This window comes from Crotalus tigris, unplaced genomic scaffold (genome assembly GCF_016545835.1).
Source record: "Crotalus tigris isolate CLP2741 ecotype Arizona unplaced genomic scaffold, ASM1654583v1 scf7180000017701.1507938, whole genome shotgun sequence".
Taxonomy (NCBI): Eukaryota; Metazoa; Chordata; class Lepidosauria; order Squamata; family Viperidae; genus Crotalus; species Crotalus tigris.
The window spans coordinates 1,412,298-1,427,692 of NW_024096577.1; the positions used below are offsets into that span (position 1 = coordinate 1,412,298).

The 15,395-nt window shown below is 38.5% G+C and overlaps 1 protein-coding gene across 2 annotated transcripts in view; it reads right to left on the bottom strand.

Annotated features, from left to right (window-relative positions):
* LOC120306004 (cAMP-specific 3',5'-cyclic phosphodiesterase 4C-like) overlaps positions 1 to 15,395 on the bottom strand; it is a 61,748-nt gene that overhangs the window by 22,136 nt on the left and 24,217 nt on the right. For both annotated transcript variants that reach the window (XM_039338543.1, XM_039338542.1), the window contains exons 6-11: positions 13,400 to 13,512; positions 10,146 to 10,239; positions 5,930 to 6,108; positions 4,593 to 4,691; positions 3,937 to 4,101; positions 1,215 to 1,314 (exon numbers count right to left, since the gene is read on the bottom strand). In XM_039338543.1, coding sequence (XP_039194477.1) covers positions 1,215 to 1,314; positions 3,937 to 4,101; positions 4,593 to 4,691; positions 5,930 to 6,108; positions 10,146 to 10,239; positions 13,400 to 13,512 — 750 coding nt within the window. The remainder of the gene's footprint in view (positions 1 to 1,214; positions 1,315 to 3,936; positions 4,102 to 4,592; positions 4,692 to 5,929; positions 6,109 to 10,145; positions 10,240 to 13,399; positions 13,513 to 15,395) is intronic.

Here is a 15,395-nt window from a genome sequence, read left to right on the forward strand (position 1 = left end):
CACTTTCCTCAAACCTGCTGTAATACTGATCCGAGTTTGCATTCTTTGTAGTAAGTTTTAGCCCTGGTTAAACCACAGAACACCCTGAGGGAGAAAGTTCCTATGTCCACATTAATTAAAAAGTACTGAAAGGACTTTTTAAGCATATGAAAAGACAATGCTTTATTGAGTCAGTAGAATTAACCACTTACTTAGCAATTTTTTCAAGAATTAACCTGTTTAAGACAGCCACTCCAAAATTTATCTGTGATCTGTTATCTACTCTTACTATAGATAAACTCTGTTTCAAGAAGTGATCTACAGTCTGGGTTTCTCTCTGAAATTTTGTCCGAAACCATTGGTGGTCTATGAGGATATCCTCCCATCAGAAGTAAGGAGGTAATAGCAGGGGGAGGAGAGGTCTTCTGGAAATGGTAACTTACTGACAGATCTCAATTTCCAGAAGAGTGGAAATCAAGTGATTTGCTTTCTCACTATGATGAGTTCTAATTGTTGAGCCTGAGCTCTCAATGTTTGATGAGGGGCTTCAGTGAAACAGTTTGGAATATTCTAGAGCAGTGGTTCTCAACATTTTCTTCACCATGGACCCCCTTTAAATACCTTTTGTGGCCACGGACCACCAAGACTTAACTCAGCATTTAAATCATAACATTTCTTCAAGCCTTTGCAGACCCCCTGTGACATCACGTCCCCCCAGGGGTCCATGGATCACAGGCTGAGAAGCACTCTTCTGAAGTATTTTTGCCATGGGAATATCAATTTCTCAATCTTCTGACAGATCAACATTACTAGGACAGGCTGTAAAAGAAGAAATGAATATTGACCTTGAAACCCCCCTACATAAAATATTTCAGCTGACTGAAGGACCTGGAATCCTCCAGCCCTGCCTTGCCAGATAGCAGGAAGCAATGTTTTGCTGGTAAAGACTGTCAGATGGAGGTGGAAGCTCAACAGAGCTTCCTAAAATTATCCAATGTTACATTGGGTGCAGGCAACAAATTAACCAGCTCTATGCTGAGTCACAGTAAATGTTGGCCTGTGAGGCAGTCTTTCATGTTGACATACATTCCTCTCGATTCAAGGATAGGAGGAAAGCAGACATGTAAGATACAACCCTAAGACATCTGGATAAGACCTAAGATAGATTAGACTGCAGACAGTATTAATAGCCTAAAGAACAAATGAAATTGTGGTATTAAAGGTGGTTCACTTACTGGTATTTATCAGGAACTGGTTAGAAACACCAGGATGATCAACATCATGGATGGCAGCTGCAAAAATGGCAGCCAAAATCTCTAGGTCAGTGAAAACAGCCTGGAGAACAAAAGGAGCAAAAACAGCATTGGAAAAGATAGAATAAACCAATAAAATACGAATGGAACACTCTCTGAGATTTCACACGGTATCAGTGTATACAGGAAGGTACTTCAAACAGGGGGTTGAACTTGAAGACCGTCAAGGTTGCTTTCAATCCTATGATGCTACGATTCCATTATTCTATGAACTACTGGTTTTTTCTCTTATAGCTTAACAGAACAATGGAGAAATTGGCTGGCCATGCCAGAATTCTTTTTCTTGGAAGAATTAGCTTTTTTCTTTGAGTGTCACAGAATTCAAGGATTTTTCCTAGTAGGAGTTTATTAGTCAATTGCACAGCTTGTTCTTGTCTTATAGAAAGCCCCCCAAGTGACTTGAAAGAATTGCTCCAACAATTACAGCAAAATAAGGAGGATATAGAACTTTCCCTCTCTTTTTCCCTGCGTATTTCTTTTTTTAAAAAAACTTTTTTATTGTGTACAAAGGAAAAAAAAAGATTAAAAACATTGAACATGATAAATCGTCTTTGACATATATCTCCGTCTTGTCAGTTCATATTGTACAATAATTACATATGATATATCTATATACAACTGTATATTCCTAGTCTCTGTCTTAACTTACATCTTTGCTGTTGACCCCCATTTTTTTCCCTCCGTTTATAAAATTTATTCCAGATTCGATAAAATTCTGTTTCTTCCTGATTTTTTTAATCTTTTAGTTATCTTGTCTAGTTCTGCGCAATACATAATTTTCTTTATTAGTGCTTCCCCCCTCAGTACTTCCATCGCTTTCCACTTTTGAGCAAACAGTATCCTTGCCGCCGAATGATTAGATATGTGTCACCTTTATTTACATTTTTCCCTAGTATTCCTAATAGTAATGTCTCAGGTTTGTATTGAATGTTTTGCCTAGTCATTTCTATTACCCATTCCCAGACCATAAGCCAATACACCTGTGCTTCTCTAGATGTCCACCATACATGAAAAAATGTGCCCTTTTCTTTTTTGCACTTCCAGCACATAGGTGAGTATCCGTTATACATTTTGGCTAATCTGGCCGGGGGGAGATGCCATCTGTAAACCATCTTATACAGGTTTTCTTTATATGATGTTGCCACTGTGATTTTGTTATTTCGTTCCCATACTTGCTGCCATTGATCCATATTTATATTATATCCTAAATCCATTGGCCATGTCACCATTGTTTCTTTAACCTGCTCCTTATATAGCTTATATTCCAACAAGTATTTATAAATATTCTTAATTTGTTTTTTCTCCGGGCCTAGCAGTATTTTATCTAACCCCGTATCTTGTCTGTTAATACCCCATTCTTGCTTATCCTTCATGTATCTTGTTTGTATCTGGAGATAAGACCACCATTCCAGGTCTATTCCTTGTTGTCTTAACTCTTGTTTTTGTTTTAAGTAACCTTCTTCGATTAAGTTGTCTTTATACATAATAGCCTTGTCTTTCCTATACAGATTGAGATATGTAACTGCCTCTAATGGCGATAACCAAGCCGGGATCTTTGTATAATGTTGACGTTTGACTATATTCCAGCTTTTTATTAGTTCTTGTTGAACCTTATGTCTTAAAAAATACTGGTAGTTTCTGCTCCGCCCCATCCATATGTGAGCATGCCAACCCTGCTGGTGGTCGTAACCCTCTAAATGTGAGCATCTTTTATTTTCTAAGGTTATCCAGTCTCTAATCCACGTCAGGGCCGCTGCTTGGTAATATAGCTCCCAATCTGGGAAACCTAAACCTCCCCTCTCTTTGGCATCCTGTAATGCCTTTAATTTTATTCTTGCCTTCTTTCCTGACCACACAAATTCTAAGGTTAATTTATTCAACTCCTTGAAAAATTTCTTGTTTAATTAAATTGGGATGTTCTGAAACAGGAATATCATTTTGGGTAGAATGTTCATCTTCACTGCTGCAATTCTCCCGAGAGTGAGAGATATAAATTTTTCCAGCAGTCTACATCTACTTTTATATTCTTTACCAATTTGCCATAGTTATCTTCTTTAATTGATGAGCAGCGTGCTGAAATAACTATCCCTAGATATTTTAATTTGGAAACTACTTGTATACCTAATTTTTCCTCAAGGTTTCCTTTTTGTATATTAGTCATGTTTTTTGTAATAATCTTTGTTTTATTTCTATTTATTTTCAAACCTGCCAGATCTCCATACTCTTCCAATATTTCGAATAACTTCTGCTCTGTTTGTTCTGGGTCTTCTAATATAAATGCTAGGTTGTCTGCATAAGCTTGAAGTTTGTATGTTTCTTTCTTAATCCTAAATCCTTTAATCTGCTCTTCTTGCCTTAGTACTCTAGCAAGAGTTTCTAATGTATATATAAATAACAATGGCGAGAGAGGACATCCTTGTCTTGTGCCTTTCTGTATATTGAATTTATCAGTGGCCTCTCCATTTATTATGATCTGGGCCTTTTGTTCAGAATATATTGCAGTTATCATGTTTAAATTTTTTCCCCCAACATCCATTGATTTTAATTGTTGGATCATAAATAGCCAATTGACATTGTCAAAAGCCTTCTGTGATTTTTCCCTGCGTATTTCAAAGCTCCCCCCAAAAGCCTTCTGTAGACTCACCTCCAGAGCTGGCATTGAAAGCAATACATGTGTGGATTGGGCAACATCTGCTGCATGAATGTTGTTGTGATAGGCAACATCAGCATGATAATGATCTTCCAGGGTCATCATGAATGTGATGAAGGTATCCGCAGGAATGTGAAAAGATTTCAGCAAGTCCCTTTCCTATAATGTGGACAATACAGAAGGAAGCTGCTATGACCCTCCTAGTTAAAACATCAGAGAAACAGGGAAAAGAAGAGCTGGAGGAAGAACTCGTGAAACCAAATTCATCCTTTCTCCCGAGATTTCAGAACTAGCCAAGGACACAATAAATCTCTTACTCTAGCCATAGTTCTTAAGAAAATACCCTACAATTTCCAAATCAATCAGTATGATGTTGTTGCAAAGTAGGCATAACAACTAAATGTGTAAGGCTTCAAAGCAGCATGGAAGTGACCATTAGTGCGTAAAATGTTATTTACCTAATGTACCTGCATTACATTATTGATCAATTAATATACATATAGACTGAACTACTTCTTTGGACTCTTCTTCCAGTCCAATGGCCCTGTTTAATGATAAAACTGCAGTATCTCTCCTCTGCCATTTAGTTTTTGACATTTCAATAACAATTTTGTTAACCTGATACTTTTTGTGAAAAAGAGTCAGCTCACCTGGAAGATGCTGTACATGATGACTGTTAGTGGGCGGTGGCCAGAGTACTCTGCAATCTTGAATACATCAAGGCCCCATTTGTTCACATCTTCTAGTTCCTAAAGGGGGCGGCAAGAAAAGGTGTCACTACAATCTTGGATTCTGCCAACTAACAAAAGCAGAAACAAATTGCCTCCCTGTCTCTCCAAATAAGATGACTTACTTAGCATAACTGAACAATATATAAAAAATTACTAAAGTTTTCAGTAGGTAGACAATTAAAATAAGCAGGAGTAAGAACGTAAAAAAACCTCAAACTGAATTTCAGGAACTGTGGTACATTGCATGATTAAGTAGAACTGCTTCACAATATAGTGTGCTCAATTGAAAGGGGATAGCATTTACCAAAGTGGTATTGCAAAGACTGAAATAGGGATATATGGCTTCTAGATTTTTATATATTCACACATACACACTCATACAGTATGAGTGTGTGTTTGTGAGTGTGTGTGTGTAAAGCCAGGTTCTTGTCTTTTTTTTTTCTTGTTTCAGTATCTTTCCAATTCCTTTATTGTATTTTCTTTATTTCTTTTTCTTTCAAACCATTCAGTTTGTCCTCTGTAAATATGCTTCTATCTTCCGCAGCCCTCCCCTTCTTTTTTCTTTTTTTGTTCTCTATCATCACTCACTCAGACAGAGTTCCTTAGCCTCTTCTCAGTTTTTATTTGAGTTCCAATATCACCCTCTGGATTTCTCCCTCCCTCTCTCCCTCTATTTCCCTGAAGAATCCTGTCTTCCTTTCCTCCTCTTAGTTCCCCCTGCCAGATGCCTTTCCTCCTTCTTCCACCAATCAAAAGATCAATCAAATTATTATCAAGATGTTTTACAGCAGGTTTAAAAACATTACAGTAAGAATGAAACATTAAGCAATTAAAACAACCTGAAATTGGCAGATATCCATGCACGTAAGAAGCAGCTTAATTATTTTTACAAAGAAAAGAGTTTTTGCTTACGACTCAAGAAGAAGCAACTAAAGGGAGTCCCACAACAGTGGAGCCACAATTAATGATATCTATTCCATATCCCCCCCCTCTCCCCACAGCCTCAAAACTAATCTGTAAACCTGCAGAAAAAATATCCCTCGCCATCCCAACTAGTCTTCGGTTAATATTCTTACTATAGTTAAGCTATGCAATTTGAAGATTAGAAACTTGTTTTTAAATGCTTTGCGGTAGGACTTCTTTATGTTGAACATCAATTCTGCATTTAGATAAAATTCAGAATATACAACCCCAATATGTAGTGAATCACGCCAGCTTTCCTGTTCCAGTCTTTTCTGGTGCCTGGCGTTCCTCACCTTACTCAATGGCCCTTCCTGGTCCGTTTTTACTCCAAAACGAGGAATGGCAGCACAACTGAAGCTGGAGCTATGCATCAGTTTTTTCACACCACTGATCTGTGACATTGGCCGCTTCTTTTTCTCCTTGTCTTTTTCTTTGGGAACAGAGGTTGGGATTTCCACCTCATGCTGCTTGTCTGCGGGAGACAGAAAATACAATAGCAATGGAACAAGTCCTATTACGTAGATTCCTCCAAATTCTTCAGAAGCTTATGGGGATTCCTATTGAGATCATGAATGAGAATAGAGAAGCTCCCCGAAAGAAACAGATTCCCTGCAATGAAAAGAACAAAATATAGGCTGACAGCTTAAATGATTTGATGGTTCACAATAAAATCCAGGACCTTTATGAACTTTCTTTTTCTGTGATTAAAAAAAAATGGTGTCGTGACAGTATCTCGAAAATCAAAGAATCAACATAAATCAAATCAGATCTTTGCTCCTATTAATCTGAGGAGCATAGCCCCGTTGTCTTATTATGTAATATGGCACCTTCCATCTTCATGAAGCTTTACAAAATCTAAATTCAAGTCAAGAAGTAAGAGGAGGAGATAGAGAAGGATGAAGAAACTGTATCTTGTGAAACCCTTTACAAGCACATACTCTTTCTCCCCACATGGAGTTGGGAACTCAGCATTCTCATTTCAAAGTTGTTATGAGCTAGCAAATTCCCTGCCCAGCACTAACATTTGTCCTCCTTGAAACAACATTTCTGAAACCAAAGAGTTAAGCATGCTGAAAAAGTGGAGTATGAAAAGCCCCCACCCCTGCACAAGTCTCCTGCTGTTCAAAGGGAGACCCTCCCCCAATATTGAGGCACAGAAGGATTGACGTCAGCAGAAACTAATAATATTACAGACACCATGGCAACCAGAGACAATGCGTGGTGGAATGTCGGTCCTTTCCTCAAAGTGATGTTTCTAAGACCAGCCAGGGTCTCCCCATTTCACCTGTCTTCTCTCTCTCACTCACACACATACACGTATATATTCAAACTTGTATAACACATGAGAAAAAAAAAGTCACATACATGGAGAGAACAAACGGAAAGAACTTTCTTTCCTATGTTTTAATTTTTAAAAATTGCTAAGCGAAATCACTGTTTATAAGCACCAATAGTAATATAATCAAAGCATATTCTTTATTAATAGATATAAGATTTGAATAAGAATAATAGGATTAGGATTTCCTTCCAGGATAACTGCTTAGAATGTGTTTTGATCTTTTTTTCTTTTTAAATCATAAATGTTTGTACTCAGCTTCAGACAAATTTCTTATTTGTAAGACTGTCGTTAGCTGAACTGCATATATCTGGATGATCATTAGAAGGCAGCAATTAAAAGTTAGACAACTCTAACTTTCTGCAGCTATCTAGTGATGGTCCAGTTGTTTTCAACTTACAGATGGTCATCCTATTCTAATTAGTTTCTTTTAGAAGTGTTGCATTTTAAACATTATTTTGTTTTCAATGACCTTCCAAACAGCAGGAGAACTTTCAGTTATTCAGGGTCATCTATTATTGATTTTTATAATTTTTTTTATTTTTAAAATAATTAAATAAAAAATAAATTCTATTTATTATTTTTATTATTATTATTATTATTGACATCACTCACTAACAGAAGAACTTTAAAAGGTATCTTCTCTTGCAAAGCTAAGAAGAATGCGCCAATCTTGCCTGCATCTTTGCCGCCTTGAAAAACAAGGAGGCAGATTTGAAGTAGAATTTAGGCATTTATTTTATAGCTTAAGAAAGACCATTGTTTCCCTCCTTTTGCGACTTTCAGTTTGCATATCAAAGTCAGAATGCCTGTATTGTTGCCTACTATTCTTGTGCATTATCAGTGCACTTGATGTATATGTTGTTATTTTATACATTTCTACATAGCTTCACTTACATTTGTTTCTCTAGGTAGTTTACAACAAAATTATTATAATAGAATAATAAAGACAACACCTAAGTCGCTATAAAAATAGTTTGTGTAAAGGGTTAAACAGTTAATGCAAGAGAAGCATTTCTCTTTGAAACATTAAAACAGCCACTTTGCTCACAAAGCTCATGCAGTTGCTTCTGTCCCAGTTGTCTCTGCCTGTATATACATGCATAGATAATACAGGTGAAAAACTGTTAGAGAAGCAAAATAACTGGGCACACATGTGCATAGAGAAAGAGCCGGAGAAAGATTTCAAAATAGCCATGCCAGCCTTGTTAAGGACACGGTTGCCTTCATATTTTCAACAAAGGTACTTGGAGAAATGGCTCTTTTAAATGCTATGCCCATCCTTGATAAAAAAAAAAATGAATAGGAGGGGAAAAAGAACAATCAAATGAGAAATCATTCAATGATCCTTCACATTCGGAAGACCAAGGTGAATGTACAGGTCTTCAACAGGATTCTAAAAGATATAATTGGAGACATGTGAATTTCACCTGTGCCACAATACAGGTGCTGCCCCAGAATGAAAACCTACTTGCCTACTTGCATGTGAATGCAAGATACCAATTTCTTCATTAGGGCATATAGAGAAGTACTGATGACCTAATGGACTAAGACCATTTTAACCAAGTTTTTTATTCTCTATTCCTGTATATATATCTCCATCTTTTGGCTTATTTGTCTGTCTGAAAACTGAGGATAGCATTTCATGAATTAGATAAACTTTGAAGAATTAAAGTCAGGTACACATTATATTTGGCTATTCTATATGTTTGCATTATACTATTCACATTTGGTAAGTGCTATTCTACACAAGAATTGAAGTACATTTACTGCCCAGTGTAGCCTAATTTTTTAGATTCATTGATGATCCACAAAAAGGATCTTGGGATTGCAGTGATTATCTCAAACAAGACTTAACATGCAGTCCCTATTCAAAAGGTTAATTCCATTTTGAAAATTTTTAGTAAAAGAACTAAAATTAAATTGGCTTTGCTATTAGTTGATAAATTATCACAGCTGCTGTTTATACATTTATTTTATGGATGCCTTTATTCTTTTAATGTTTTTAATTGCTTTATAATATTATAATTGTAAGTTGCCCATCACTTGGTTGAGAAGGGTGGCTATAGAAATTGAGTGAATGAATGAAAGAATGAATGAATGAAGCTATCATTTTCATAATTCTAGTATATAATTGCTGCACTTAAAAAAATATAATATGGAAAAGGTGCAGGAAAGAATAGCCAAAATAATGTAGGGCTAAAGCTAATTTGCTATCAGGAAAATATGTAAAATATATAAAAAGCTGGGGAATTTAGATAAAAAAGTTATACATTAGTGGAGATGTTAGAGATGAATTAGAATAAGTCAGAATGCAGCAATGGTAGATAATGGAAAGAGAAATTTAATGATAAGATATTTGGGACTAATTAAGGAAGCACTTTTCTGCAAACAAAAAGTTTAACTGTGGTGTTCATTATCACAAGTTACAGTGATGCATGCCTACTTGGATAGCTTCAAAAGATTAGACAAGAATGAGATTGTTCATTATTGAGGGTATGTCACCACCAGTATCAGATGAAGTACACTTATGAATATTAATCATGGCAAAATACAGAATAAAGTTGGAAGTGTCTACTCCAACTTCCTGCTCAGTACAGGATCCACTAGTACATCTATGCAGATGACTATATATCCTTTGCTTAAAGATTTCTAATGAAGAAGAACTGATCACTTCATGTGGCAGTCTGTTCCACTGGTTGTCAACTTGTATGATCAGGAACTCAGTTTGTACATGAAGGAGATGGCATTTATGTCTTTATTATAGAATTTCCAGTGATGTTTGTTTCATCGCTGAAGGAACAGAACACTGGACTAGACAGCTTGGTAGGTCTGCTACAGCACAGCTCTCCAAAATTTCTCTTTATGGTGTTTTAAAAGAGAATAGTGATAACCTCACGAGAAGGATGCTAGTTGTTCAAGAAACCTGAAATCCGAAAATACTGCAAAAGAATTTCATTTTTTGTTCAGTTTTCTTTCTAATGTTCTCTAAGGCCTATTGCTTATGTACCAGGATCAAAAAGAGCAGTATGTGTTGTAGGCTTCTGTAGAATAACATTTCTTTAACAGTTTACATCTGCCTCCCCTTAGAAAAGTGACTGTCCCACTCTTCTATATCAATTTAACAATTTCCTCAATAATTGCATTTGAAGACCATTAAGCTGATGACTCACCCAAGAATGTGTTGGAGATGTACTCGGATACCTGGTTTCCAGAACGGCTTGTTTCCGAGAGGTGTGTCAGTTCTCGATTGAGCATTCTTCTAAACTAGAGACAGAGGGGAGAGGAAATCAGCAACCTGTAAGGAGCCATCACAGCATTTGGATCAGGAGAATCTGAATCCCATGGGCCTGGCCTTAAAGATACCATTGAACAGGAAGCCATTGTTAAAGAAAGAGATCAGTGGCAAGGAAAGATATTTCAAATAAGGTACTTCAGCAGCAGAAAAATATCTACTTTCCTTCTTAATTTCTGAATTTTCTTAGCTGGCTTCTGGTTATATTCAGAATCTGGAAAGGATTGCCAAATTGCAAACAAAGATGATTTTAAAACATTAAAATAATAGGTATTGAGGTAGTATAGTACCTGAGACATGAAAATGAGTCAAAAGAAAGCAAATATTGAAATATGCAGAGGAAAAGCTAAACCACAGCAAAATCTTTTGATGAGCTACAAACATAATATCTATTTTCTCGCTGAGTTGTAAGCATTTAAATTATGTGTATTACTGGTAGCACATATGGCCAAGGAGAAGAAGAAATATCAAACAAAATTTTAAAAAACAATTACTTGGGGAATTCTGATTGCACAAATCTTAGATTAATCTTCAATTTTACATTCTTAAAAGTGAAAATTTTCAAACATCAAAGGTGAGCTCAGGAATCTTGCTTCAAAACTAGTGTAAAAATTAGTTTTTTACACTAGAGGAGAATACCCAAAAAACTCCATAAAGAATTGGGTGATACATACAAAGATACATTCATGTTGTATATTTTACTGCTTTTCTCAAACATGACCTAGTTCCAAGACAGATGTGCTAGATCTCATCCATACTGAAACAAGCCTTCCATCCTATTAAAGGATTCACCTTAATGAAAAAGAATTATACTTATGTGAAACAATGTGGAGTTATATTCTACAGTGTGGATTAATGCACCTGGTCCTTTCCTAGAATTGTTTAAAAATTCAGCTGCTGGGAAGAAGAGTTCTGTATAACTCAAAACACACACGATTGCCTTGATTGCATTTTTTTGCCCACTTTGAAATAAGCTTCTTTTATATATGTCTCTTCATCAAGTGGCATGTTATTTGGGGACGGGGACAGACACCCTTCTGAACTACTGTTTTGTCTGGGTGACGGCATTATTCAGCCACAGTTTTGCGGAGTTCCTTCGAGAGTATTTTAATTGAGGTTAAAAAATAAAAGCATTACTGATGTATCAAAAGCAGAAACCTCCCCTGAGCTCCTGCGATAAGGAGAGGATACCTGAACAATTAGAGAGAAAAAAGGCATTCCCACTGCTGCAGAATAGCATGCATTTAGGGGTGTGCACACGTTTGTGTGTGTGTGTTTGTTTGATGTTTTGTGTCTGTGACTAAATCTTTGCAGCGGCAAAACCCCTTTCCTGCATCCCTTGCCGGAGAGATTTGCCAAGAGTTACATTGGGTCGGGGAGTCCCCACTTACCTTGATGCTGCTGTCCCAGAATGCGAACAACGAAGTGCTGGCGTCAGGCATCGCAACGCCAAAAGTGCCAGCTTGTGTGCGAGCCCACCCTTCTCTCCGAGGTGCCCTAGTCAGACCACGGATGCTTCTACCAAGAGGCCCGAACTCCCGTCCCAAGCTCTGCAACAAGGAGCCTAGGACTTGTCTGCCACGTTGAGAGTCAGGACAGAAGCTGGGGAGGGGGACAAAGTCCCCCCTGCATCACTGCCGAAGAAAGGTTTTTCCATGGATGTACCAAGGCTGCTCCAGCATCAGGTACCTCTCCTTTCTGCTGCCATCCAATCAGAAGCCACAGCCACAGAGGCTGGAGCCAGCTCATCTCTCCGATTGGCTGGCAGACCCTCTGAGGAAGGCGATTTGCTTTAACCCCGATGGTGCCCAGGCACAACAGAGCATGGAAGTTGTTTCCAAAAACTCTGTTTAGCAACAGCCAAGGCTGTCAGAGAGACCAGGGAAGAGGAATACTGGGAGATAATCCCCTCCTCCCCATTTCACCTTCTTCAAGAAAACTATTGACAATTGGAGAGAGTGGAGTTCCTAGGGTGAACAAAGGTGAACAAAGGCTGGAGGAGGCTCTCTCTCTCTCTCTCTCTCTCTCTCTTTGGTGGTAAAAAGGGCTCACAGTGATAGGAGGGAAGGCTGATCTTTTTCAGAATCTAAAAGTGGCCGGGGAAGACACTTATTTAAATATACCCCTGCTTTCCTGCCCCACAGATAGGCTGAACATTTTAAGCTAAAACTGAATTGGGTAGCTTGGCATTGTTTGGTTTATGCTCCATTTTATTAGGACATCAGATAGTAATTGCGTGTTATATAAACCTTGCAAATGGGTGTTATTACCTCATTCTTATGGTTTGGACTGTCCCCCACACAAATCCTCACTTTTCACTGGCTTTCAGCACAGTGTGTATATATATATACACATAACTACTATTTTCCACTCTGTTGGAATCAGTGGAGCAGAAACTGGGGGTGTATAAAAAAAATTGAAAGAACTTATTTTATTGCCTTGAATGAAAGGCAATAACAGTTGCCAGCCATTTTAGCATTTTGAATACTGACCTATACTTTTATTTTTCCCCAACTGTCTCCTCTGACATTTTTCCCTACTGAAATACATAAAAGTTATTTATAGCAGTCACTTCCGATCTCTTATGACCGATATCATGGTTTGTTTATTTGTATGACTGGTCAACCAAGGCTGCCCTTCAGGAAGTTCACAAATGCTTCTCTTCAGAGGGAAGAATAAAAGTGAACCGTGGGGAAAGGCGCTGCTTGACGGCCATTGGCCCAGAGCAGGCCTTCCCCAACTCTGAAACAGTTGAAACAGCACAGGGATATATCATGGGAAGAGTTGCACTAGACAAACAGGGGTTGCAGACTTCTGGAATAACGTAAAATTGTTTTGCAAAGGTGGCTTGTGGAATGTTGCAAACAGCAACCCCATTTCTCAACTTTCAGCTGTTCCTCAAATTTTAATCAGCTTCAAGCAAAAAGCCTGCACCGTTTCCTTGGCTTCCTCTTTTCTTCTGAAAACCTTATGCCATTTTTAAAAAAGAAACGATTTCATGGCCATAACACAACAGCAATTTCTCTGCCAAAAGGGGAATTGATAACGGAGGCTGACAGTGGTCAAGAAAGAGAGAGAAGAGGGGACTTCCTGCCTTTGGAGTTGAATCCCAACCCAGGTTGAATGTCTTACCTTGTTGGAAGCCATCTCACTGACTGAATGACGTGTTTGCAAAGTCTCCAGCTGATCCAGGCACCAGTCTAACTCTTCCAAGGTCTCGATAGCCAACTTTTGGTAGGCATCCTCTAGGAAATGCAAAGAGCATCACTGAAAATGCTGTCTGGAACAGAGGTCCCCAACCTTGGCAACTTTAAGACTTGTGGACTTCAACTCCCAGAATTTTGGGAGTTGAAGTCCACAAGTCTTAAAGTTGCCAAGGTTGGAGATCCCTGGTCTAGAAGGCATGTCTGTGGTATCTTAAGGAGTGGCATAGTTGAGTCTCCACACACACTGAAAATTAGATTCAAAACTGCCAAAAACCTGGGTAGCCTTAGGTGGAAACCACAGTGGTACGTTCTAAAAACTGGCTCTAGTTTGAAAAAAATGGTCCAGGTTTTATTTTTTGGAGTTCACAGGTGTCATCCACTCAGAACTATCAAGGTGGGGGCTAAATATGGAGGCATAACAACCTTGCAAGTAAGGTTAAATAAAACGGGACATTTTAGAGTTATCCAAGATCCCAGCTGGAATATTTGAAATCAAGTGGGAAGCAAACCCACAATAAACAGAACAGGATCATTTGATTCAGAAAATTATATTCGCCTCTTCAGGGAACAAGATGCTGATCCACATGGGATTGCCAGAAAAAACTATTAATGATTTATATTAAAATTGCTGCAACATAAATAAATGCTCTTATTCTGGATGATTTGCCTTAAGGGTTGCAACTCTAATATTTTAATTTGCTTTTGGGATATTCTTTTGTTAGCATTAGCTCTTTTATTCTGTGATTTTATTCTATAATAACTTGAAGCAGCAGTTTGGACTTTGAATGTTTGCTGGAAAAGTAGTTTGCATATATTTTAAACGGCTAGAGCAATGTTTCTGAACCCCAGCAATTTTGGCTGGGGAATTGTGGGAAATGAAGTCTATACATCTTAAAGTTGCTGAGGTTGAAAAACACAGGGCTAGAGAAATAAGACAAGTCTTTGCTCTCAAGGAGCTTATAATCTACATTTCAATCTTTCCTGGGCTCATGCCTCATAGAAGGCTAAATTTAGTTTGTTTTTGCTTTAATGTACAAACTCATTCATAGAGGCTTAGCAATATCTATGAACCAAGGAGCTATGGTTTATTCAATATATCACAATCAACCAAACACTGAATTTTAGGGCAAAATCCTGGCTTTAGGCTGTCCTGACGTTGCTTACCTTGTCCAAAGAGGCAAGGTAAGGAAGCAAAGACGAGAAAGGGATAAGAAAGTAATAAGAGGCTTTCCTCCCTATCATTCTGGGACTTTTGAATGCCACAGCCTGGGAATCCTGCTCGGCCATAGCATTGGTATATAAGTTGCCTCCCCCTCTTGTTAGTGTATTTCACTGGGAGCCATCAAACACCTCCCCCCTCCCCATTTGCTGCAGCATGTGCCTCTATTGCAACCCCTGTCTTCTGTCAGACAAGCCCACGGAGGTTGATGTATGCTTCTGGAACCGATTTGTTGGCCAAAGGTTTAGCAGAATGCAGGAGAGAGAGGTGGTTCAGGTTGCCCTGAGACAGGAAAGGAAGGGCTGCCCATCAGAAGGGCCTGTCTCTTGTGGGGCCGCAGAGACCAGCTGAAAGAGAGCGCTTTGAATAATGGAACAACTGACGTCAATTGGAGACGTTCCACCCGCCGCAGAGGTGGCATGAAGCAGAGCCAGAGAAGGAGGGGCAGGGAGAGGGCAGCCCAGAGCAAACACAGACTGCAGAGGCTGAGGGGGGTGTGGTGGGCAGGGGTGGGAGGGCAAGTATCCCACAGTGGACAAGACAGACCCTGGGAGGCTCCCCTTAGAATCACCTGCAGCGGGCCTCAATACTACTCTCATGCACAGTGCATGAAAAGGAGCTGGTATCACCCCCCCCCCCAGCTTTTCTCTTTAGGCAGAAGAAACCTTTTTTTTTTTTTCCTTTCCACGGCTTCAGTACAGTT